The sequence below is a fragment of the Nannobrachium achirus genome, assembly GCF_963921795.1.
Source record: "Nannobrachium achirus genome assembly, chromosome: 24".
NCBI classification, from domain to species: Eukaryota; Metazoa; Chordata; class Actinopteri; order Myctophiformes; family Myctophidae; genus Nannobrachium; species Nannobrachium achirus.
The window spans coordinates 19432546-19451612 of NC_137831.1; the positions used below are offsets into that span (position 1 = coordinate 19432546).

The 19067-nt window shown below is 41.9% G+C and overlaps 1 protein-coding gene across 1 annotated transcript; it reads left to right on the forward strand.

The window, feature by feature from the left end:
- Positions 1–2549: 2549 nt before the first annotated feature.
- LOC308280464 (gamma-crystallin M3-like) lies at positions 2550–6995 on the forward strand (the record flags this gene model as incomplete). The annotated part of the gene is made up of 3 exons (XM_080720739.1): positions 2550–2564; positions 3012–3251; positions 6717–6995. 3 exons carry the CDS (start codon positions 2550–2552, stop codon positions 6993–6995), a joined length of 534 nt encoding a protein of 177 aa, XP_080576865.1.
- Positions 6996–19067: the final 12072 nt, after the last annotated feature.

Consider the following 19067-nt stretch of genomic DNA (forward strand, 5'->3'; position numbering starts at 1 on the left):
AAAGGGTGGACCATGCAGCTACAACTTAACTATTTTGTAAACCAGCATTTTTCTGGAACCAGAACTCTGATATACAATGTAACACAATAATTATGCCAAAATGTATGCATTAAAAACATTATACTGTCACATATTTAAACAGTGACTCTTTATATTAGCTGGACCCATGAAGGCAAGGCATTCCTAAAGCAATCTGTTCTTTGAGCTCCAGTGCTCTCTGCATTGCACTAGAGTGCATTTAAATGCATTGCAAGGGGATTCGAAGCAGCCTTCATTGTTGAAGTGATTTAAAACCCTGTTTATTTTTTTAATTTGAAGGATAGGTGGTATTCATTCATTTCTTTCCAAAAATAAAATAGCACTAACCAAAATGAAGCAACAGCATTTGGGGGTGCGAATCCTTCGCCGCACCACCCACCTTCTTCTATGTCTCTCAGTTGTGATCTTGTCCTTTTTGACCCACAAGCACACATCGCCTCGCACCGCAAGGCGTTGTGTTTCTTGTAGATCTGCTATTTTCACTAGTTTTGTGCGACAGTCTTGTACGATGAAGCAGGGCTTTACTTAACAAAGAAAATGTACACATTTGAAACTTGGAGATGTGAGGTTTATGCATTTGCGGTATACATTCCGCAAATTGCGGTATACATTCACCAGTAAGACGCCCTAAGGGCGAAAAGCGACCTCGCCCTTGCGCAGGATGGAATTCGCTTGCAAGTGTGATTTCGAGTTGCGGTTGGTTGTTTAAGTTGGACAAAATGTCGACAAAATATTTTCCAAAATATGGATATGACTGACGTCTGACATCATAGATGTCTTATGTTATAGACCACATGTCCATGTCCATATATGTCCATATATGGTCATTCCAAGCTATGGGCTTAATATTTATGACATCAGGGATCTCCGACTGTTATATATGTCAACCCGCGTAGCGGTCACCCCAACCACATTAGGGGAAAGACTTGAGCTATCTTTCTGGTCGGGGCGTGAAGTTATCCATGCAGTCTGGCTAACGAGTTTGTCTTGGTACAAGAACGGAGTGAAAAACACAGAAAAATGGGCATCATTCGTATGTTATTCCGTTTCCTCAACAATCCTCGTATCATCGACAGCCTGGCAGAGTCTCGTCCGATCCGCAGGGCGGCCCAGATCACAGCATATGCCATTACCAAGGCTCAGTCATCAAGGAAGATGATCACCCAGGACGATGATACAATCATCAAGGACAATGATACACGAAAGAAGAAGAAGAAGAAATAAGGAGATGTGGATGTATGGCTTATAGGGCAATAACGAAAAGGTCAACAAGTCGACTGAGTCGACTTCATTACACAAGTCGACTCTCACCAGATATAGTCAAAGTAGAAGTTGAAGAAAAAAAATCATTTGTATTTTTTTCTATCGTTATTTTTGCTTCATGTGTGCGTCTGTGCATCATTCAAACAGTAGGATTGCTTATTGTCAAGGACGGAATGAACCAATATTACAGTGCTACATTTGGTATAACATGGTTCTATTGTGAAAATAGCAGATCTACATGCTCGCGAGGCGTTGTGAACATGTAGATCGGCTATTTTCACAATTTCTGCCTCTATATATTTGACAATTTGGACAATGTTTAATTTGTCATTTTAGAGGTATTAAAAATTCCTTAAATTTGCCCTTCAAGCTGCCTTGGTCATTGAGTCAACAATGTGATGTCACAACGGGTCAGCTATAGACATTGAGGCGTTACCCACTCACTCACTGACAGTGATAGTAAACTTGCTCCCTACGGTTGCAATAATATTGCTGGTCAAATCCAGTACTTTGCTTTACTGATTGTACAAGATGCCTTATGTGTTGAAACATCAGGAATGGGTATGTAGTGAAGTGATAGTATAATGTAATGTATATAATTTAAATTATACATATATCATTTTTTTACATATTTCATATTACACATGGGACTGTGTTTGGACAGGTTTGTTGACTTGGGAAGCTCACAAAGGAAGCACATTCACGTCACCAAATTCCACGACTTCATTCATGACTTTACCAAGAGGAAATAGGTGTTCCTCTCAGCGATGAAGAGGCTATTGTGAAAGAATAGAAACATGAAACAAGGGGTCTGCAACATGCAGCGCTCAAGCATGCAACTCCCACCATAAACTGAGAACATTATTCACGCTGTTATTCACAACTGTTCTGTGCCCACAGCAGATTAATCTGACATCTATTGTATTTGTAAATTGTAATGCAATGCATTTTTCCGCTATCAGAGAATTTTAATAGCGCGAGAATATTCTTCTTCTCTGCCATTGAACGGACACAATAGTGAATGTAGAATAACCGCAGCTGCACACAGTGGCCAATAACAAACCAGTCAGTGTGTCATTATTCAAGGGCCTGTCCATATTATACTGTCCAGTCAGGACTTTATACACAATGGGAAGAGAGATTCTGTGGCTGTATAAAAGTATCCTGTACAGTGTATTGGTTCTACAATTACTGTCCAAATATCATACTTCCATCCACAGACAAGCAGGATACTCATCATCATCATCATGACTATGGGAAAGGTGAGGTATAGCCAATGAAGAATTCAAATGAAATAGCGCTAGACCGATTAGTAGGTTCAGTTTGACATTTCTGATGACATCCACATCTGTAATTATGCAGCCAATGTATATATATTTTTTACACATTTTCTAAAATTGCAGATCTACAAGTTCACAGTGAGCTTGGAGAGTGGCTATTTTTTTTATGGGTTCAGAATCATGACAAACCCCTAGTTAGACCCCTCACATTCTACTTAAAGCAGATTTTTTTCTGGGTATTTTCCTCCTGTATAGAAAGATGGGAGCCCAAGTTGATTTGGCCGCTGTGGCGACCCCGAAGGTCCCTGACTCGGGCGCCCTAGCTAAATCATTAGAGCACGCCCTGGGAGCTTTTAGACTGATTAGCACGAACAAACCCTAAGGCCCCCGACTATCTTTCTTTTAATCTTGTGTGTTTTTTCCCAACAGATAATCTTCTATGAGGACAGGAACTTCCAGGGTCGTTCCTACGAGACCACCAGCGACTGTGCTGAGCTGACCTCCTTCCTGACCCGATGCAAGTCCTGCCGGGTGGAGAGCGGATGCTTCATGGTGTACGACCGCTCCAACTTCATGGGGAACCAGTTCTTCGCCAGGAGGGGCGAGTACTCCGACTACCAGAGCATGGGCATGACCGACTGCATCAGGTCCTGCCGCATGATCCCCATGGTAACCCTCAGAGGCGTCACAAGGGGAGGGGGGGACTGAGTTACCGAGTGCCGCGCTGCGAGCTTGAAGGCTTGAAGATCTGCTATTTTTGAAAAGTCGTGAAAATGTGTGCAAATCTTTGAATATTTGTATTTTTTAAGCGAACATTTGTAACTCAAATGTTGCTACCCCCATCTCGAATATTTTGAGATGGGGTTTCCGTGGCCAAATACATATCATTTAAAAAAAAGAAAAAAACGTAATATTCAAAGACTTGCACAAATTTTCAAGATTTTTCAAAAACAGCAGATCTACAAGCTCGCAGCGCGCTGTGAGCTTGTATATCTGCTATTATTCAATAGTTAAAGCACAAAGTAATGTGTAATAATGCGTTCCCAGTCTAAATGGGTTAAACCCCCTTGTACCCAGGGCCCAGAATTTGGTGCGACACCCTTGGTAAATCCTGCAACCTTCCTGTCCAATGATGTCTGGCAACATTGCTTTAGTCAGGATTCAGCACATTTTTACATAGGATTTTCAAACTATTTTGACTCTGATCAAAATAGTTGTTAATTAACGTTTTCATCCATGGCACCCCTGAATTACACTGTTATTTCTTTCTAATGTCTTATATCATATTAAGCTACGTACATATGCAAATCTTTCTGCCTAAGATGCAGTATGTCACTTTGAAATATCCAATTCCATCAGAACTGACTGAAAATAACTTTATACTTGATGTTTAACCACTTGAACCCCAGCATCCCTATTCTGGAGGGAAGGTTCACCAAGAATAGCCACGTTGTGACGCGTTGGGAGCTTGTAGATCTGCTACTTTTGGTGAAGAGAGTTGAGGTAGATGGAAAAAGAACTACAGTGCGAATCAGGTCTGTTTTACTAGGGTTTAAGTGGTTAAACTTACTGAAGTGATATTGTTGAATTACAAATATTATCAAATTATTCTGAGGCACCCCTGGACTGGCATCATGGCACCTAAGCAGTGGCGAAATTAGACCTTATTCCCCATGGGTTTTTGGATCAAGGGGGCCCTGATCAAAGGGGCTGTTGTTGTTGTCTTTGCGCGATTTAAGCGCGAACTACAATGATTACCCCTAATATATTGGAAATTACTAAATACATATAATATCCTAGTATGAATTTATGTAGATATGGGCGCATTGGGCGTATATTTTTATTTAGGCCTATTAAAAACAACATTTATTTTAGCCACTAGGGGGGGCCCTTTGGTTTTTAAAACCCAAAAACCCTATCAAATTACGCTTGTGCACCTGAGGGTGCCCCGGCACCCACTTTGGGGAACCCTGACATAGAGACCCAAAAGAGACCTACAAAGAAACATAGGTTTTTCAAAAAAGGAAGGATTTGAAATATTCAAAGACAAATTTTCAAGATTTTTCAAACATAGCAGATCTACAAGCTTGCAGCGTGGTGAGCTTCTATATCTGATATTTTTCAATAGTTAAAGCACAAAATAATGCGTAATAATGCGTTCCCAGTCTAAATGGGTTAACCCCCCTCAATCAATCAATCAATCAATCAATCAATCAATCAATCAACCTTTATTTGTCACATACAATTTAAAACAAGTTCTAAAAAGCAGTGAAATGTATTCAGGTTAGCTCAGAGATAGTAATCAATAAAAAGACAATAGGACTAGACTAAGAAGATAAGATAATAAAAACAATCAACCACTAAAAAGTTACTTCATATCCAGTCCACATAAGAAAACCATTTAGGTGTCCATATAGATAAGAACATTCATGGGGGGCCCGCATTGAATCCTTGTACCCAGGGCCCACAATTTGGTGCGACACCCCTGCATAAAAGAGAATAGACACTGGTCATGCTGAAAAAGCTTCCCAAAAGTTAATTCATCAGGACATCAGAAGTAACTGCTGACTCATAGAATTTATTTTTATGACAATTAACCAGTTGAGCCCTACCGTCCCTCTGGGGCGAACATAGGTGAAGATAGCAGATCTGCAAGCTCACAATACGTTGTGAACTTGTATATCAGCAATTTTCGGCCAAGCAAAAACCAGAAATATAGAGCGCCTGGGGGGACTCCGGTTAAATATGTATGGGGTTTAGGCAGTAGTGTAAAGTACTGTACTGTAGGCCTACTTAAAGGGGGCGTGACACGGCCAAAACAGCTAATTATGGCTATCAAATTAGCAATTTTTTTTAATGATGTCATGTACCCCCATGTTAAATTATCCAATCAAATGATGCAGTACAATCAACAGCCTATCACTGGGGGCTCTGTGTTGCTGCCGACAGGCCCATACAGCTACTGTTGATGGGCCTGTCGGCAGCAACAGCCGGCTCCACCCCCTTTCCAAACCGTTTCAACAAAGACCACGTGACCTACTGTACCATAATGTTACATTTCGGCCGGTGTCACCACTCCTTTAAAGTATTTCTACTTTACTTGAGTATTTCCAAATTTCCAATACTTTTTACTTCTACTCCACTACATCTCGGATCCAAATATTGTACTTATTTTCTTTTTTTTTATATATATATATATTTTTGGGGCTTTTTGCCTTCATTGATAGTACAGTAGGTAGACAGGAAACAGGGAGAGAGATGGGGAGTGACACGCAGAAAAGGCAGTCAGGATTGGGACTCGAACCCGTGATGAGCTTTTACACTACTATTATTTTAAAGCTTTCACTTGCACACGTACATTTTGAATTCTGGACTTTTAATTGTGACTGAGTGTTTCAACATTGCAGTATCGCTACTTACTTAAGAAAGTATTTGAGTAGACTACTTTTTCCACCACTGGGTTTAGGTCAGTTGTTCCCAAACCTTTTAGCTTGTGACCCAAAAGAGAAATCAGACGTTTGCCCGGGACTCAAACTAGTGAAAATAGCAGATCTACAAGCTCACATTAGCTTGTAGATCGGCTATTTTCACTACTTCTTATGCAGTTGTTTTCTAATTTATGGAATTTCTTTGATTTTTCCATTATTTACACATGAAATTTGACATTTTTTTATCATGAAAAAAACGTTTTTTTGGTAATGTTTTTTTAAAGGTGATACACCATGAATTTTCACTTTTCCTAATTTAAAACCTTTTTTTGGGGTCCCACTAGCACCTTCTATCCTCACAAAGTCCCATTTCTGACCATTGTGTCTATCTCTGGTTTTGGGAAGGCGGAGGTTAAAAGCATCCCACGGGTTTTCAAAAATGTGTGTGTGTGTGTGTGTGTGTGTGTGGGGGGGGGGGGGGGGGGGGTTCAGGCCAAAGGTGGTACTGCAGCTGAAAGTTCAAAAATGAGAGAGGCTCTATTCAGGAGTGTTAATTTAGCCTCAAACCTTTTGAAAAACGTTTTTTTGGGACATATACAATATGACATAAATACTTTTTAAATGCATGGTGTATCACCTTTAAAACGTTTTGAAATAATGTGGGGAAACCAAAAAACTAAGGGACCCATAAAAATGTGATCCGCAGCACAGGGGACAGTTCAAGATCAGGCTGTACGAGAGGGAGAACTTTGGCGGCCAGATGCACGAGGTGAACGAGGACTGTGACAACATGATGGAGCGCTACCGCATGTCCGACTGCCAGTCCTGCAACGTGATGGACGGCCACTGGCTGATGTACGAGCAGCCCAGCTACCGGGGCAGGGTGATGTACCTGAGGCCCGGAGAGTACAGGAGCATGAGGGAGATGGGACAGTCCGCCCAGATGAGATTCAGCTCCATCAGACGTATCATGGATTCCTGTTAGTTTCACCGCGTCGAACTGTGAACAATGGGTTTTTATTAATAAAGGCTTATAAACCTGTATATGTGGACATTCCGTTTGTTGTCATTTGCCGGCAAATGCTAGGAAAACAATTGCTCCAAATTAACAGATACATTGCCAACTTTAAAAATGGTACCTTTTTCTCTGCCACCAAAGGGTACAAAGGGTTAAAAAAGAAGAAATAGCGTTCACGCTGGTGCACGAATCATGGACAGATCATGCACCACACCTGTGCATGCTTTTCACAGCTTTCGCACAAAAAAGTCAGCTTGGAAATCCGTTCAGGCATTCAGGAAATAGAGGCCATAATGATAGAGACAGAGATAGACAGAGACAGAGATAGAGACAGAGATAGAGATAGAGACCCCCAAAATTATATGTATTTGGCCACAGACCCCATCTCAAAATATTTAGTTCCAGGGACCCCCCAGAAGCAAAATTTGAGTTACAAATGTTCGCTTACAAAATACATATATTCAAAGATTTGCACAAATTTTCACGACTTTTCAAAAATAGCAGATCTATAGCTGCTATTTTTCAATAGCTAAAGTATAAAATAATTAAGGCCCCTCCACCTTGGGCCCTAGTAACTATCAGTCCCACTTTTCTCCCTCTTGTGACACCCCTGGGCAGAAGTCCAATATGTGATTAACTAAATGTACTCTCATGAACTGTATGTTGCCTTTATATACTTTTCCAAAACCTATGATAGGAATCCCAAGAGGAAAACTGTTCACGGTCTTACAGTATAGAGTCTGGGGTGTGGAGGTACTGTGATTTTCAATAACAGCGTCCAGCTGTGTCCTAAAACTCTACATGACTGCAGGCAAATTTCTTCCCCAAAAATACAGCAGCGTCATGGCATACATGATTGACCCCTTGTGGTACAGTATGTTATTCAATTACTAAAGAAAGAGAACCAAGTCATGTATCATCATTTATCTGAGATAATGGAGAAAGATCATGTTGAGAGTGACCGAAGTGACATGATATAAGACCTACCTATAAGCCATCAATCCAGATTTATCTGTTCATCCACTCTCTATACCAGCACCAGCAGTACATCTTACTGCAGGCATTGACACTAAGGCTTGCCCACCTGCCCCTGGCAGGTAAATGAAACTTTCGGGCAGGTGAAGTTTGCTTTCAGGTTGCCCGATCAGGCAAGTGCTCATTTTAGAGGGGACACAAACAACCACCTATAAACACAACAAAAGATATCTGTCTAAACACCTTCTTCTGGTCTGTGGAATGTAAAATAAGAGCACTGTTTACCTATTATATGCTGTTATTACTGTTGCTACACTTACAAATATAAAATAAAATAATAATAAATAAGTGTGAAACATAGACATTCAATCATAGCTATGTAGGTATTTGGTATTTGGATTTGGAGGTATCGAGGTATGGCATTTTGTATCGCTCAGCCCCAGAAAGTAAAGAAACCAGTGTTAAATTGAGCGGTAATTAAAATCTTACCTATCATTTTATAATGGACGATTTACTTTTCGGGCAAGTAGGCATGACCTTTGGGCAAGTAAAACATGACCTGTACTTGCCCGACAGGCAAGTGCCTCTGAGAACTTAGTGTCAACCCCTGTTACTGTACATTGAGGACTGTTTGAGGATAACCTTTTACACGGTTTTGGTTGTCCTCTCACAGGCTGGAAATGGGGAGGTGGAGTCGCAAACCAGTGAAGCATATTTGAGACAATGTGAGACTCGTATACAAAATGACCAGCATACACTGTTGTGTCCCCTCACACAAGACATCAGAGGGATATATGGAGTTTACTGATCTGAGCTCACTCTTTTTGGGCACTACAGAGGAACTTTGGGTATGCTACATGCCTGCCTGTCACTTTTAGAGCAACAGAACAGGGGTTCCCAAACTTTTTTGGCTCAGGGCACCCCTACAAATACTTTTTTCATCCGAGGCACCCCTACATTATCTTGAATGTAGGGGTGCCTTTTCACTCTGCAAATTTTAACGAGGAAAACATTGAGATAATGGCTATTTTGGTTAGAACTGACTGAAGATTTAAAATTCAAGTTTAAAAATATCCTAAATAGTTGTTTTTAATTGTCCAAATAAATTCCAAATATTATCAAATTATCTTGCGGCATCCCTGGACTGCCGTCACAGTATCCCAGGGTGCCCCGTCACCCACTTTGAAAACCCCTGCAACAGAAAGCTCCTGTTGTATGAGTCAAGGGATTTTGTGTGTATTATTGCGACGGTAGGGAGCATTTACTAAAGAAATTAAAAATAATAAAAGCTATTTGTGGATTTGTGGATCGGCTTAGTATATTTACAATTTTTGAGTAGCAGCCGCCTGTAGGTGACTTTTCATACCGATTTTGAAGGAAGTTAGGGTTTTACCCTACTTTAAGGCTTGCGGTAGGGTGTTCCACTTGTTAGTGGAGCAGGAGAACTAATTTGAATCAAGTCAAATCTGAGTTGAACGTGATTTGTGGAGCTGCCTCTGGTGTTGTAATTGTGGATATCCTTGACGGTTAGGAAGTAATTTGTCAGGTACATGGGTATCTTGGTGGTGTAGTATCTTGTACACCAGGCCCATTGCAACATGTACTATGTCAGTTAGTGAGCCACCCCACGCTTATATAGTGATAAGCGGTAAGGTGAGCCCGAGAAGGAAGGCCAAGCAGGACCCTAACCAGTTTGTTTTGGGCTGTTTGGAGCGCTTTGAGCTCTTTGAGGGCATTTGGGGCATCATGATACCATACAAGGACTCCGTAGTCAAGGAGGGGCAGAATGAGTGCACTCTGTGTATTGCTATTGACCAGCGGGGTGACCCTCTGCAAGAAGCGGTTGTTCGTTGGTTGACTTTTTTGATTACCTTAGTAGTCATTTTTTCACTGGAAAGGTTTTATCACAGTATTACCTACTTTGATTGTGAAGTTATCGACTTGTATGGCTCATGGCTATTGTTTGGAGTAAGTTAGTAAGTAACTAACTAACTAGAGAAAAACAAGAGGGGACTTAGTAAGTGGTTAAAGCTACAAGCATACTTTTTTGATGCTATTGGTATTTCTTTGACCATTTCAAGGTTATTTGTTCAGGTAAACTGACACAAATTTCCATTTTAATTATTCCACTCATCTATCTATCTGTGTATTGTGCACTTTGAATGTTTTTTCTCTTTCTTTGGACTGCTCCCCGAACCAGTGTAACTGGTACAAATACCTAACTTACGAACCTATGTACAGAATGTGCTGCAGCATATAGTAAATGCCCCTAACAGAGCACATTGAGGTATATGTTAGAACCATACATTATTTTTGCAATTTATTTCTATTAATGCCCTACTTGATCATCCTACACTACATTGTCACACAAACCCCCCAAAATAGCAGATCTACACAGTCTGTCGTCGATCTGCTATTTTTCCTTTTTTTATTTTATCCTGAAAAGTAACCATTTTGTTTTTGACATATGACGCAATTATATTTGTGAGTTGAATGAATATTGAACCAACCCCAAACTCCCTAGTTACCACCACAGTTAAAATGAAAATAGCTGGTTTGCTTTGTTCGCAACAAATAAAAGTACATTGTTCAGTGAAAAAAGCTGACGAGACACCCATTGATTTGAATGACAAAGCCGCAGGTCGACTGTGGGTTATAAAGGCAGGGCAGGCTGGTGGCTGGTGCTAGATTTGCCAACACAATGGGAAAGGTAAGGCTGGTTGTTTTTCTATGCATCTTTTGTGCCTCTGCGTACCTCCACAGACTGTTGAAACGAAACCAATAAACAGGGACGATCATTTATCCCTTTGTCATGTGATAAAGTCCGCCTGGTCTCTCTTATTTGACCTCACATCTAAGAAAAGAAATCTTGCAATACGACAAACAACCCCCTGCTCGATTGACCTGTTTTCAGATCGTATTCTACGAGGACAGGAACTTCCAGGGGCGCTCGTACGAGTGCCCCGGCGAATGCTCCGACCTGCACTCCCACTTCAGCCGCTGCAACTCCATCAAGGTGGACAGTGGCGACTGGATGGTCTACGAGAGGCCCAACTACATGGGCTACCAGTACTACCTGAGGAAGGGGGAGTTCCCTGACTACCAGCGCTGGATGGGATTCAACGACTGCGTCCGTTCCTGCCGCATGATCCCCTCGGTAAGCATGGTCTGAGGGCTGAGGCATCACATACCAGGCACACAGTACATCAAAGGGGGCCCCTGCCCCTTTATCCGTCTGTAAAAAGTGCCCTCTCTCCAGACCATGAATGCAGTTTTTATTATGGTGAAAGAAATGCAAATGCCCCTTTTATTTTCCATGACATACCCGAAGGCGGCATTCAAGAGAATTGTCTTGACCAAACTCTCCTGAACTTGAATGCAGCATCCTATATTGAAAGAATTTCCCTCTCTGTGTAGAAATCAAGCATCGAAAATAGCGGACCTCCAAGCTCACAATGCGTCGCAGGCTGCGACCCGCAGGCTGCGACCCGCAGGCTGCGACTCGCAGCGCAACGCGTTGTGAGCTTGAAGTTCTGCTATTTTCGATATTTTCACCAAAAGGCCCTTTTAGAAATGTCGGCCCCTGCCTCTCTAACATTCTCTGCACGTCCCTCTATCCCACAGCACACTGGCTCTCACAAAATGAGGATCTACGAGCGCGCCGAGTTCGGGGGTCAGATGATGGAGCTGAACGACGACTGTGCCTCCGTGTCCGAGCGCTTCCACTTCAACGACATCCACTCCTGCAACGTGATGGAAGGCCACTGGATCTTCTACGAGCATCCCCAATTCAGGGGGCGCCAGTTCCTGATGGGCCCAGGCGAGTACAGGAGGTTCAATGAGTGGGGTAGCATGAGCGCCAGGGTGGGTTCCATCAAGCGCATCACCTCCATGTAAAGAGAGTGATCTCAATGGTCTCATGTAATGTGATGTGTTAATAAAAAAAAGGTTCAGACACTCACTGTGCTGCCTCATGCATTTCCTTTCCATCTGTGTATTGTAATTTGAGGCTCCTGCTTGACAAGGTCAAAGTTCATGAGCAGATGTCAAAATGATGTCTCACAATCAATGCAATCTCATCTGACCCTGTTGATGTTGAGCTTTCCCAAACGTGGCTGGGTAGGTTTAAATGTGCCATGAATGTTAACAGAAAACAGCTTCAACATAAGCCAAACCAAATGAAATCCACAGACAATCCACAGATAATCGACTGTATTCGATGCACACATGCCTCCCCCAACCATAGATCACTTGACGCAGAAACAAACACACACACAGAGTTTCAACAAGCAAGTTTATTCAGAATGGACAGAGGAAGGAAAGGTGTGAAGGCTTCTAGTTGAAGTCAGTAATGCGCCGTAGAGAGCCGACCCTTGGGCTCACGGCTCCCCAGTCGCTGTACCGGCGGTACTCGCCGGGTCTCAGGTAGTAGTGTCGGCCCCTGTAGTTGGGCTGCTCGTACAGCAGCCAGTGGCCGTCCAGCACGCTGCAGGAGTTGATGTCGGCCATGCGGAAGCGCTCTTGCACGTTGGGGCAGTCATCGCTCACCTCTTGCATCTGGCCGCTCATGTCTGGACGTTCATACAGCCTCATCTTGTAGGAGCCATGGTGCTGCAGGAGGAGAAGATACCAGAGTCAAGCTCACTGACATACTGTGAATATATATAACGCACACGCTCACGCACGCACGCCTGTGCTGTGTTTTGGATACAACTGTATCATACAAGACACCTGTGTTGAAGTTATACATAGATAAGTAAAGTGTATCGTATTCATTTAAAGTGCCATTTAATACCAGGCCATATTTGTGAGTTTGCTTCTCGCTAAAGGTCAGAAACGATAGAAAAGCCCAAATAAAAATAGCCATGGTACACTGTGATGTACCATTACAGCTGCAGCTATAATAAAACCAATAAAAGGTGTTACATTTTGCCAAGCATTGATGGTAGGCCGCATAATATTGTCAATATTGCTACAATTGAATGCACTTCAACTCAATGTTGAGAGGCCACTCTCCAGAGACTCACCGCTGGTATCATACGGCAGGAGCGGATACCGTCGCTGATGCCGATCATGTGCTGGTTGTCGGGGTACTCCCCTCTCCTGAGGAAGTGCTGGGGGCCCTGGTAGTTGGGCCTCTCATACACTATGAAGCAGCCGCTCTCCACCCGGATGGAGTTGCAGCGGTTGAAGTAGGTGAGCAGGTCGGCACAGTCGCTCATGCACTCATGCTGCCGGCCGAGGAAGTTCCTGTCCTCGTAGAAGATTATCTGTGAAAGGATACATTTGTGCACTGTCAACATCAGGCACGAGCACACATCAAATACATCAAAGGGGGCTTGAGCCCCTGCCCTTTTATCCGTCAGTAAAAAGTGCCCTCTCCAGACCATGAATACAGTTTTTTACTATGGTGAAAGAAATGCAAATGCTCTCTTTACATGCCATAGGCCTACCTGAAGGCAGCATTCAAGAGAATTGCCTTGTCCAAACTCTCCTGAACATGCATGCAGCAAGTTGAAATTACCGGTATTGCCCTCTCTGTGTAGAAATCCATGCCGTTGTGCCACATATACAGTATTGACTTGATTATGCTTACTGTTGTTCAGTGTCTTATCAAGCACCGAAAATAGCCAACCTCCAAGCTCACAACGCATCGCGCTGCGACGTGTTGTGAGCTTGGAGGTCTGCTATTTTCGATATTTCCACTAAAAGGCCCTTTTAGAAATTTCAGTCCGTGCCTTTCTAACATTCTCTGCACGTCCCTGGTCAACATGGTTGTACATTACTGTGGTTTGATTATCATTTAGGTTTCATTCTAGAGATTCTTCTCATATTGATTATTGAATTACAGTAAAGGGACCCATAAAAAAATGTGTCCGCCACAAACCACAAATGGGTCCCGACAGTGTTTGGGAAACTGCAATATATAGATAGCATTAACAGTTACGATGGCAATCAAACATACCTTCCCCATTGTTACAGTTGTCGATTCCTGGATGATACTGGATGGACGCTCTCCACGTCCCTCTCCTTTTATATAAAACGCTGCTGTGTGATTGCGCAGCATAAGTATTGTCATTCAAATTGCTTCGATCAACAGATAGGGACACCAATCAGATTACGTAAAGCCATGCTTCATGGTGTGATGTGTCATTGTTCTCAGTCTGAAGAAGAGCAGTGTGCTCGAAACGTCACTTGTATTTGGTGCAATAAAAGCACTTGTTCGCAAATGAGCCCTCAGTGTGCTAGCGTTTTATTTCTCTTTTAGTGTCATTGTTCTTGTTCATCACTATTGATCAAAACACCACGGTACACACTGACCCATGGGTCAACGCTTACAGCATCAGCAAAACAACATAGCATGCGTGTCATTTGCAATGAAAAACAAAAAGCTTTCCCTTGAACCCATATTCCCATGCACTTTTATAATATTCCTCACATTGAGAATTTACTACCTAAACTGGTCGGTTAAGTTAAATATTCCTTGTTTTGAATTGTTGGATGACACACATTCTGTGTTGCAGAGAGGGAACCAACGCCCTGAAAATCCATAGCTTAAGAAAAGGTTAATTTCTGCCACCTCTGCATTATGATTGATTTGTATTAAAGGACAACTTTGTTTTTTTACAACAAGGGTTCATATTTTAGATTAGAGAAAAGAAAAGATGCGTGTTAAAATGTTTTAATTTACTGCTTTCTATTGTTTTAGCGATTTTAGTGTTAGTATTTCAGTGGGTGCGTACAAGTTTCTGAATATGACACACACACACACACACACACACACACACACACACACACACACACACACACTCACACTCACACTCACACTCACACTCACACTCACACACACACACACACACACAGTATTGTATATATTGCATATCGTGGTTCTCAAAGTGGGGTGACCCCAAGGTCGATTGATCGAATACTGTATTAACATGCTCATTAACAGTCCAGGTAATGAAGTCAAAGGTTATGCTAAAGGATAACACATACCGGTAGTTCCCCGGGGCTTGTTTCCATGATTCCATTATGGTTCCAGAAGGGCCCCGGCAAAATGTTAAACAGTTTAATTTCACTATTATTTTGTAGAGAACATGTAAGGATGACTATTCCGATCATATAGGTTTACCTCCTTACACTGTCATCAGCACAGCTACATTTGTGAAATTTATTAAATCTTCTAACAATATAAATCTTCTCTTATGAGGGTTCCTGATTGATTGATTGATTGATTGATTGATTGATTGATTGATTGAAGAATGTATTAGAAGTTTGCAATAGAAAAAAAGTACAGTTTCATGACAGTACAAATCACTGGTACAAGGTAAACTAAAAGGAGATCCTAGAAAGCACTACGGCTTATTTCCACAGGAACCACACTTTAAGTATCTCATAAAACATTGAAAGACAGACGGATAGAACATAGTACTTTATCTAGGATAACATCAATTTCAAAAGCATAACATCGAAAACAAAGGCAGAAAAAAGGGGGGGTGGGAGCATGGGGGCTTAGTCTATTTACAAGTCACGGGTAGCAGCCGCCTTAAGGTGACTTTTCATACCAGTTTTGAAGGAGGCTAGGGATTTGCTCTCCTTTAATGCTTGCGGAAGGGCGTTCCACATGTTGGTGGTATAGCAGGAGAACGAATTAGAGCCTTGTTTAGTGTTAAATCTACATTGATGATGATTAGTGGAGCTGCCTCTGGTGTTGCGATCGTGAACATCCTTGACCTTTAGGAAGTGGTTTGTCAGGTACATGGGTATCTTGGAGGTGTAGTGTATCTTGTACAGGCCCATTGCAAGATGCTGTACTCTGTCAGCTACTTTGAGCCACCCCACGCTTTCGGGGTGATGATCGGTAAGGTGGGCCCGAGGAGGAAGACCAAGCACGACCCTAATTAGTTTGTTCTGGGCTGTTTGGAGCTTTACCTTTAAGGCAGCTGGGGCATCGCGATACCAGACAAGGACTCTGTAATCAATGAGGGGCCCAATAAGAGCACCTCCTAGGGTCTTTCGAGATTTAATATTGATTAGCGGGGCAACTCTTTGCAAGAAACAAATTTGTTGGTTGACTTTATTGATTACAATAATAACTTATTATTAGTGGCCAAGGCCACGAAGTGGCAAAAGGCCACTCATTGATATTGGACTTCATCATTACTATTATTCTTCCGCCACTTTTTCTCTAGCGGCTAGACCGTGCAGTCGCTTTTTACGAAACTCGGCAGTATGGCAGAGGACTATGCCAAACGGCTAAAACGCGAAGCTCGCAACAATCGGCCAAAGGGTGGCGCTGTAGGAAGCCTTTGAAGAATGCCAACTTTGAACTGGTGTAGCTCATTCCCTGTTTCAGGTACAGCAATGAAACCTGTATACACTTATGCGTCTCCTCATGCCGAACAACTTTTACGCTCTGACTTTTGACCTCTGACCTTTACTTCTCCCACAATTTTGAATTATATGAAAAACAGTCAAAATCTATCTCCTCCTGGGATGTTCGCGTAACGTGCGCAAAACTTTTTTTTACATGAACTTTGGAGCAATACGGTCAGATCTGTCTCGGCAGATTTCTTTTAAAGCGAAACATTATTTTTTAATAATTCACTCAATATTGCAGTTTTATGCAAATTATTCTTCTGCCTCTAAATCATACATGCAAAGTGACACGTTCATGGCATTTGGCAAATATGTAGAGGGTTAGTCCAAATATCACTGAAAGCAATCTTACTCCAATTGGCCAAAGGGGGGCGCTATACGAAGCGTTTGAAAACTCAAACTTTAAAGGGTCATAAGTCATGCCTCGTTTCGTTTGAAGACATGCAACTTGCTTACACGCGTGCCTTGACTCAAGCGGAAGACATCTGTGTCTTTGTTAAGTAAGCTCCGCCCTTAGATTTTCCGCCATTTTGAGCAGTTTGTAAAACACTTAAACCCGCTTTTATTCCGGAACTTTCGCGTCACGTGCACGGAACTTTTTTTACATGAACTTTGGACCAATATCTAAAGATCTTTCAGATCGGATTTTTTTTTAAATTGAAACATGCTTTTTTAATAATTCAATCAACATTGCAAGTTTTATGCAAATTATTCTTCTGCTTCTAAAACAAACATTTAAAGTAATATTTTCTCACTGTGCAGAGCTGTGCATAGCTCACCTGGTAAGGCCTTTGTCTATCATTCCAGAAGTCCCCTGTTCAAGCCTTACCTCATGCATTTAAAATACATTTTACAACATTTTGCCGTGAAAACCCTGGTACTGCAACTGAACATGGCAACCCGACCAAACATGGCAACCTTCTTAAGCAAGGGTATAAATAGTGGTTGAGTTGAGGCCACTTCCCCCCTCTCAAATTGTTTGGAAGCCGCATGGTGCTGGTGGTTGCTGCTACTCACTGCTACATTATGCAGCAGCTGCAGGTCTGTACACTGTTCATTATTCTAACAACTATTTCAATTTCTAACAGTTTCATTCATTATACTTACCCATACTATAATTTGGCTTTTAGATTTACCTCACCTGACCATACCTACCCGATCCACTCGATACACTAGCTGTGTGTGATGGAGGAACAATGTGACTTGGTAAGCTGACCATGTGCTCTGAAATGTTATGTTGGTTTTGGGATCTAAATGTTAAACGATTTCTTTTGGAATGTAATGCTTGTATGTTAGCTGCAACGTTGATTATTGAATTGATGTATTTTGAGTTTAATGCCAATGCCTAGTTGGGCAGATTAATGGAATTATTTTTGTTTCAAGCCTGTAGTGCAGCAGATTATTTGAATTTGTTGTTTTTCTATTCATTTGGCCTTTTTCTTTGATCCGGGCCAGGTTTATTGCCTAGAACTGAATCTGAAAGATGGCGAGCCTGCAGAAAGACTGACACAATCCTGTCTGACCTATGGTTATGGGTAGGAAAAAGCAGCCGCAGTGACACTCATTCCTAGTTTGATTTGATTTTGAAGTAATGACTTTGAGTTTCTTTATAAAGTAATGATGTTTGAGTGCATTCATTTATTCATTTATTGTTTCAAACCATGCAGGGGAAGCTCAGCCTCACACCTGAAGCCCATCTGACAATCAGCTGACAATCAGTACCAGCTCCCAGATTGCTTCATTGAAGCCAAAGAAAGGCAGTGTAAGTGGGTTCATTATTCTGAACTGTGTGGAACGGGGCAGATTGAACACCTCTTCTCTACCTTGTGGCTCACTGTAATTATTCTGAAGCTCACTTCATTTCTCTCTCCCTCCCCCACCTAGGCTGGCTGGGTTCCAACACCCCCCAATTGGAATCCATAGTCTGCTCTGCCCACAGGACAGCAGCCCCATGTGAGCCCCTAAAGTTCCAAGTTTTGACCCCCAGCCGCCTTCCCCTCAACGTTTTTCAATAAAAACAATTTAAGTTTAGTTAAGTCTGACTCTGCTAGCCACTTACAGAAAATAATGCTGCTATAATATTTTGCAATTGCAAATCCTTTGTGTAAATAAACTGAAATTCATACTATTGCATGACTATTTCTTTATCATGTTTCACAAGCATCTGGGTCTACAATGCCAGTGGTGTAAAAGTAACTGAGTACATTTACTCAAATACTATCCTTAGTATAATTTTGAGGTATTTTATACTTCACTTGTATAGTCTTACTTCTAGGCTACTCCAGTAAATGCTCGTGCGTTGCATTGCATTGTGAGCTTGTAGATCTGCTATTTTCAAAAAATGTCAAGTTGATGCCAATACCTTTGTACTTTTATTCAGTATTTATCTCTATATATTCATGTTATTCCTGGCACCGCCCCTGTTATCCTGTTCATATCCTGAAAGAGGCGGAGGCTGAAAAAGCTGTCCTGAAAAACATCATTTGATTTCCTGTTGTCCTTGCATTAAAGTGTCAGTAGTTGGCGTTCTGGGCTCTGAATGTACCTGGGTTGCCATGTCTGCTTATAATAAGCAATTTGTGTCTCGTTAAGATTTTTATTTATCCAGCCCCCACCATGCAGTTTTGTACAGTGAAACCCAAAATTCAAAAATGGCAAAAATAAACTTAGCCAACAATCTAAAAA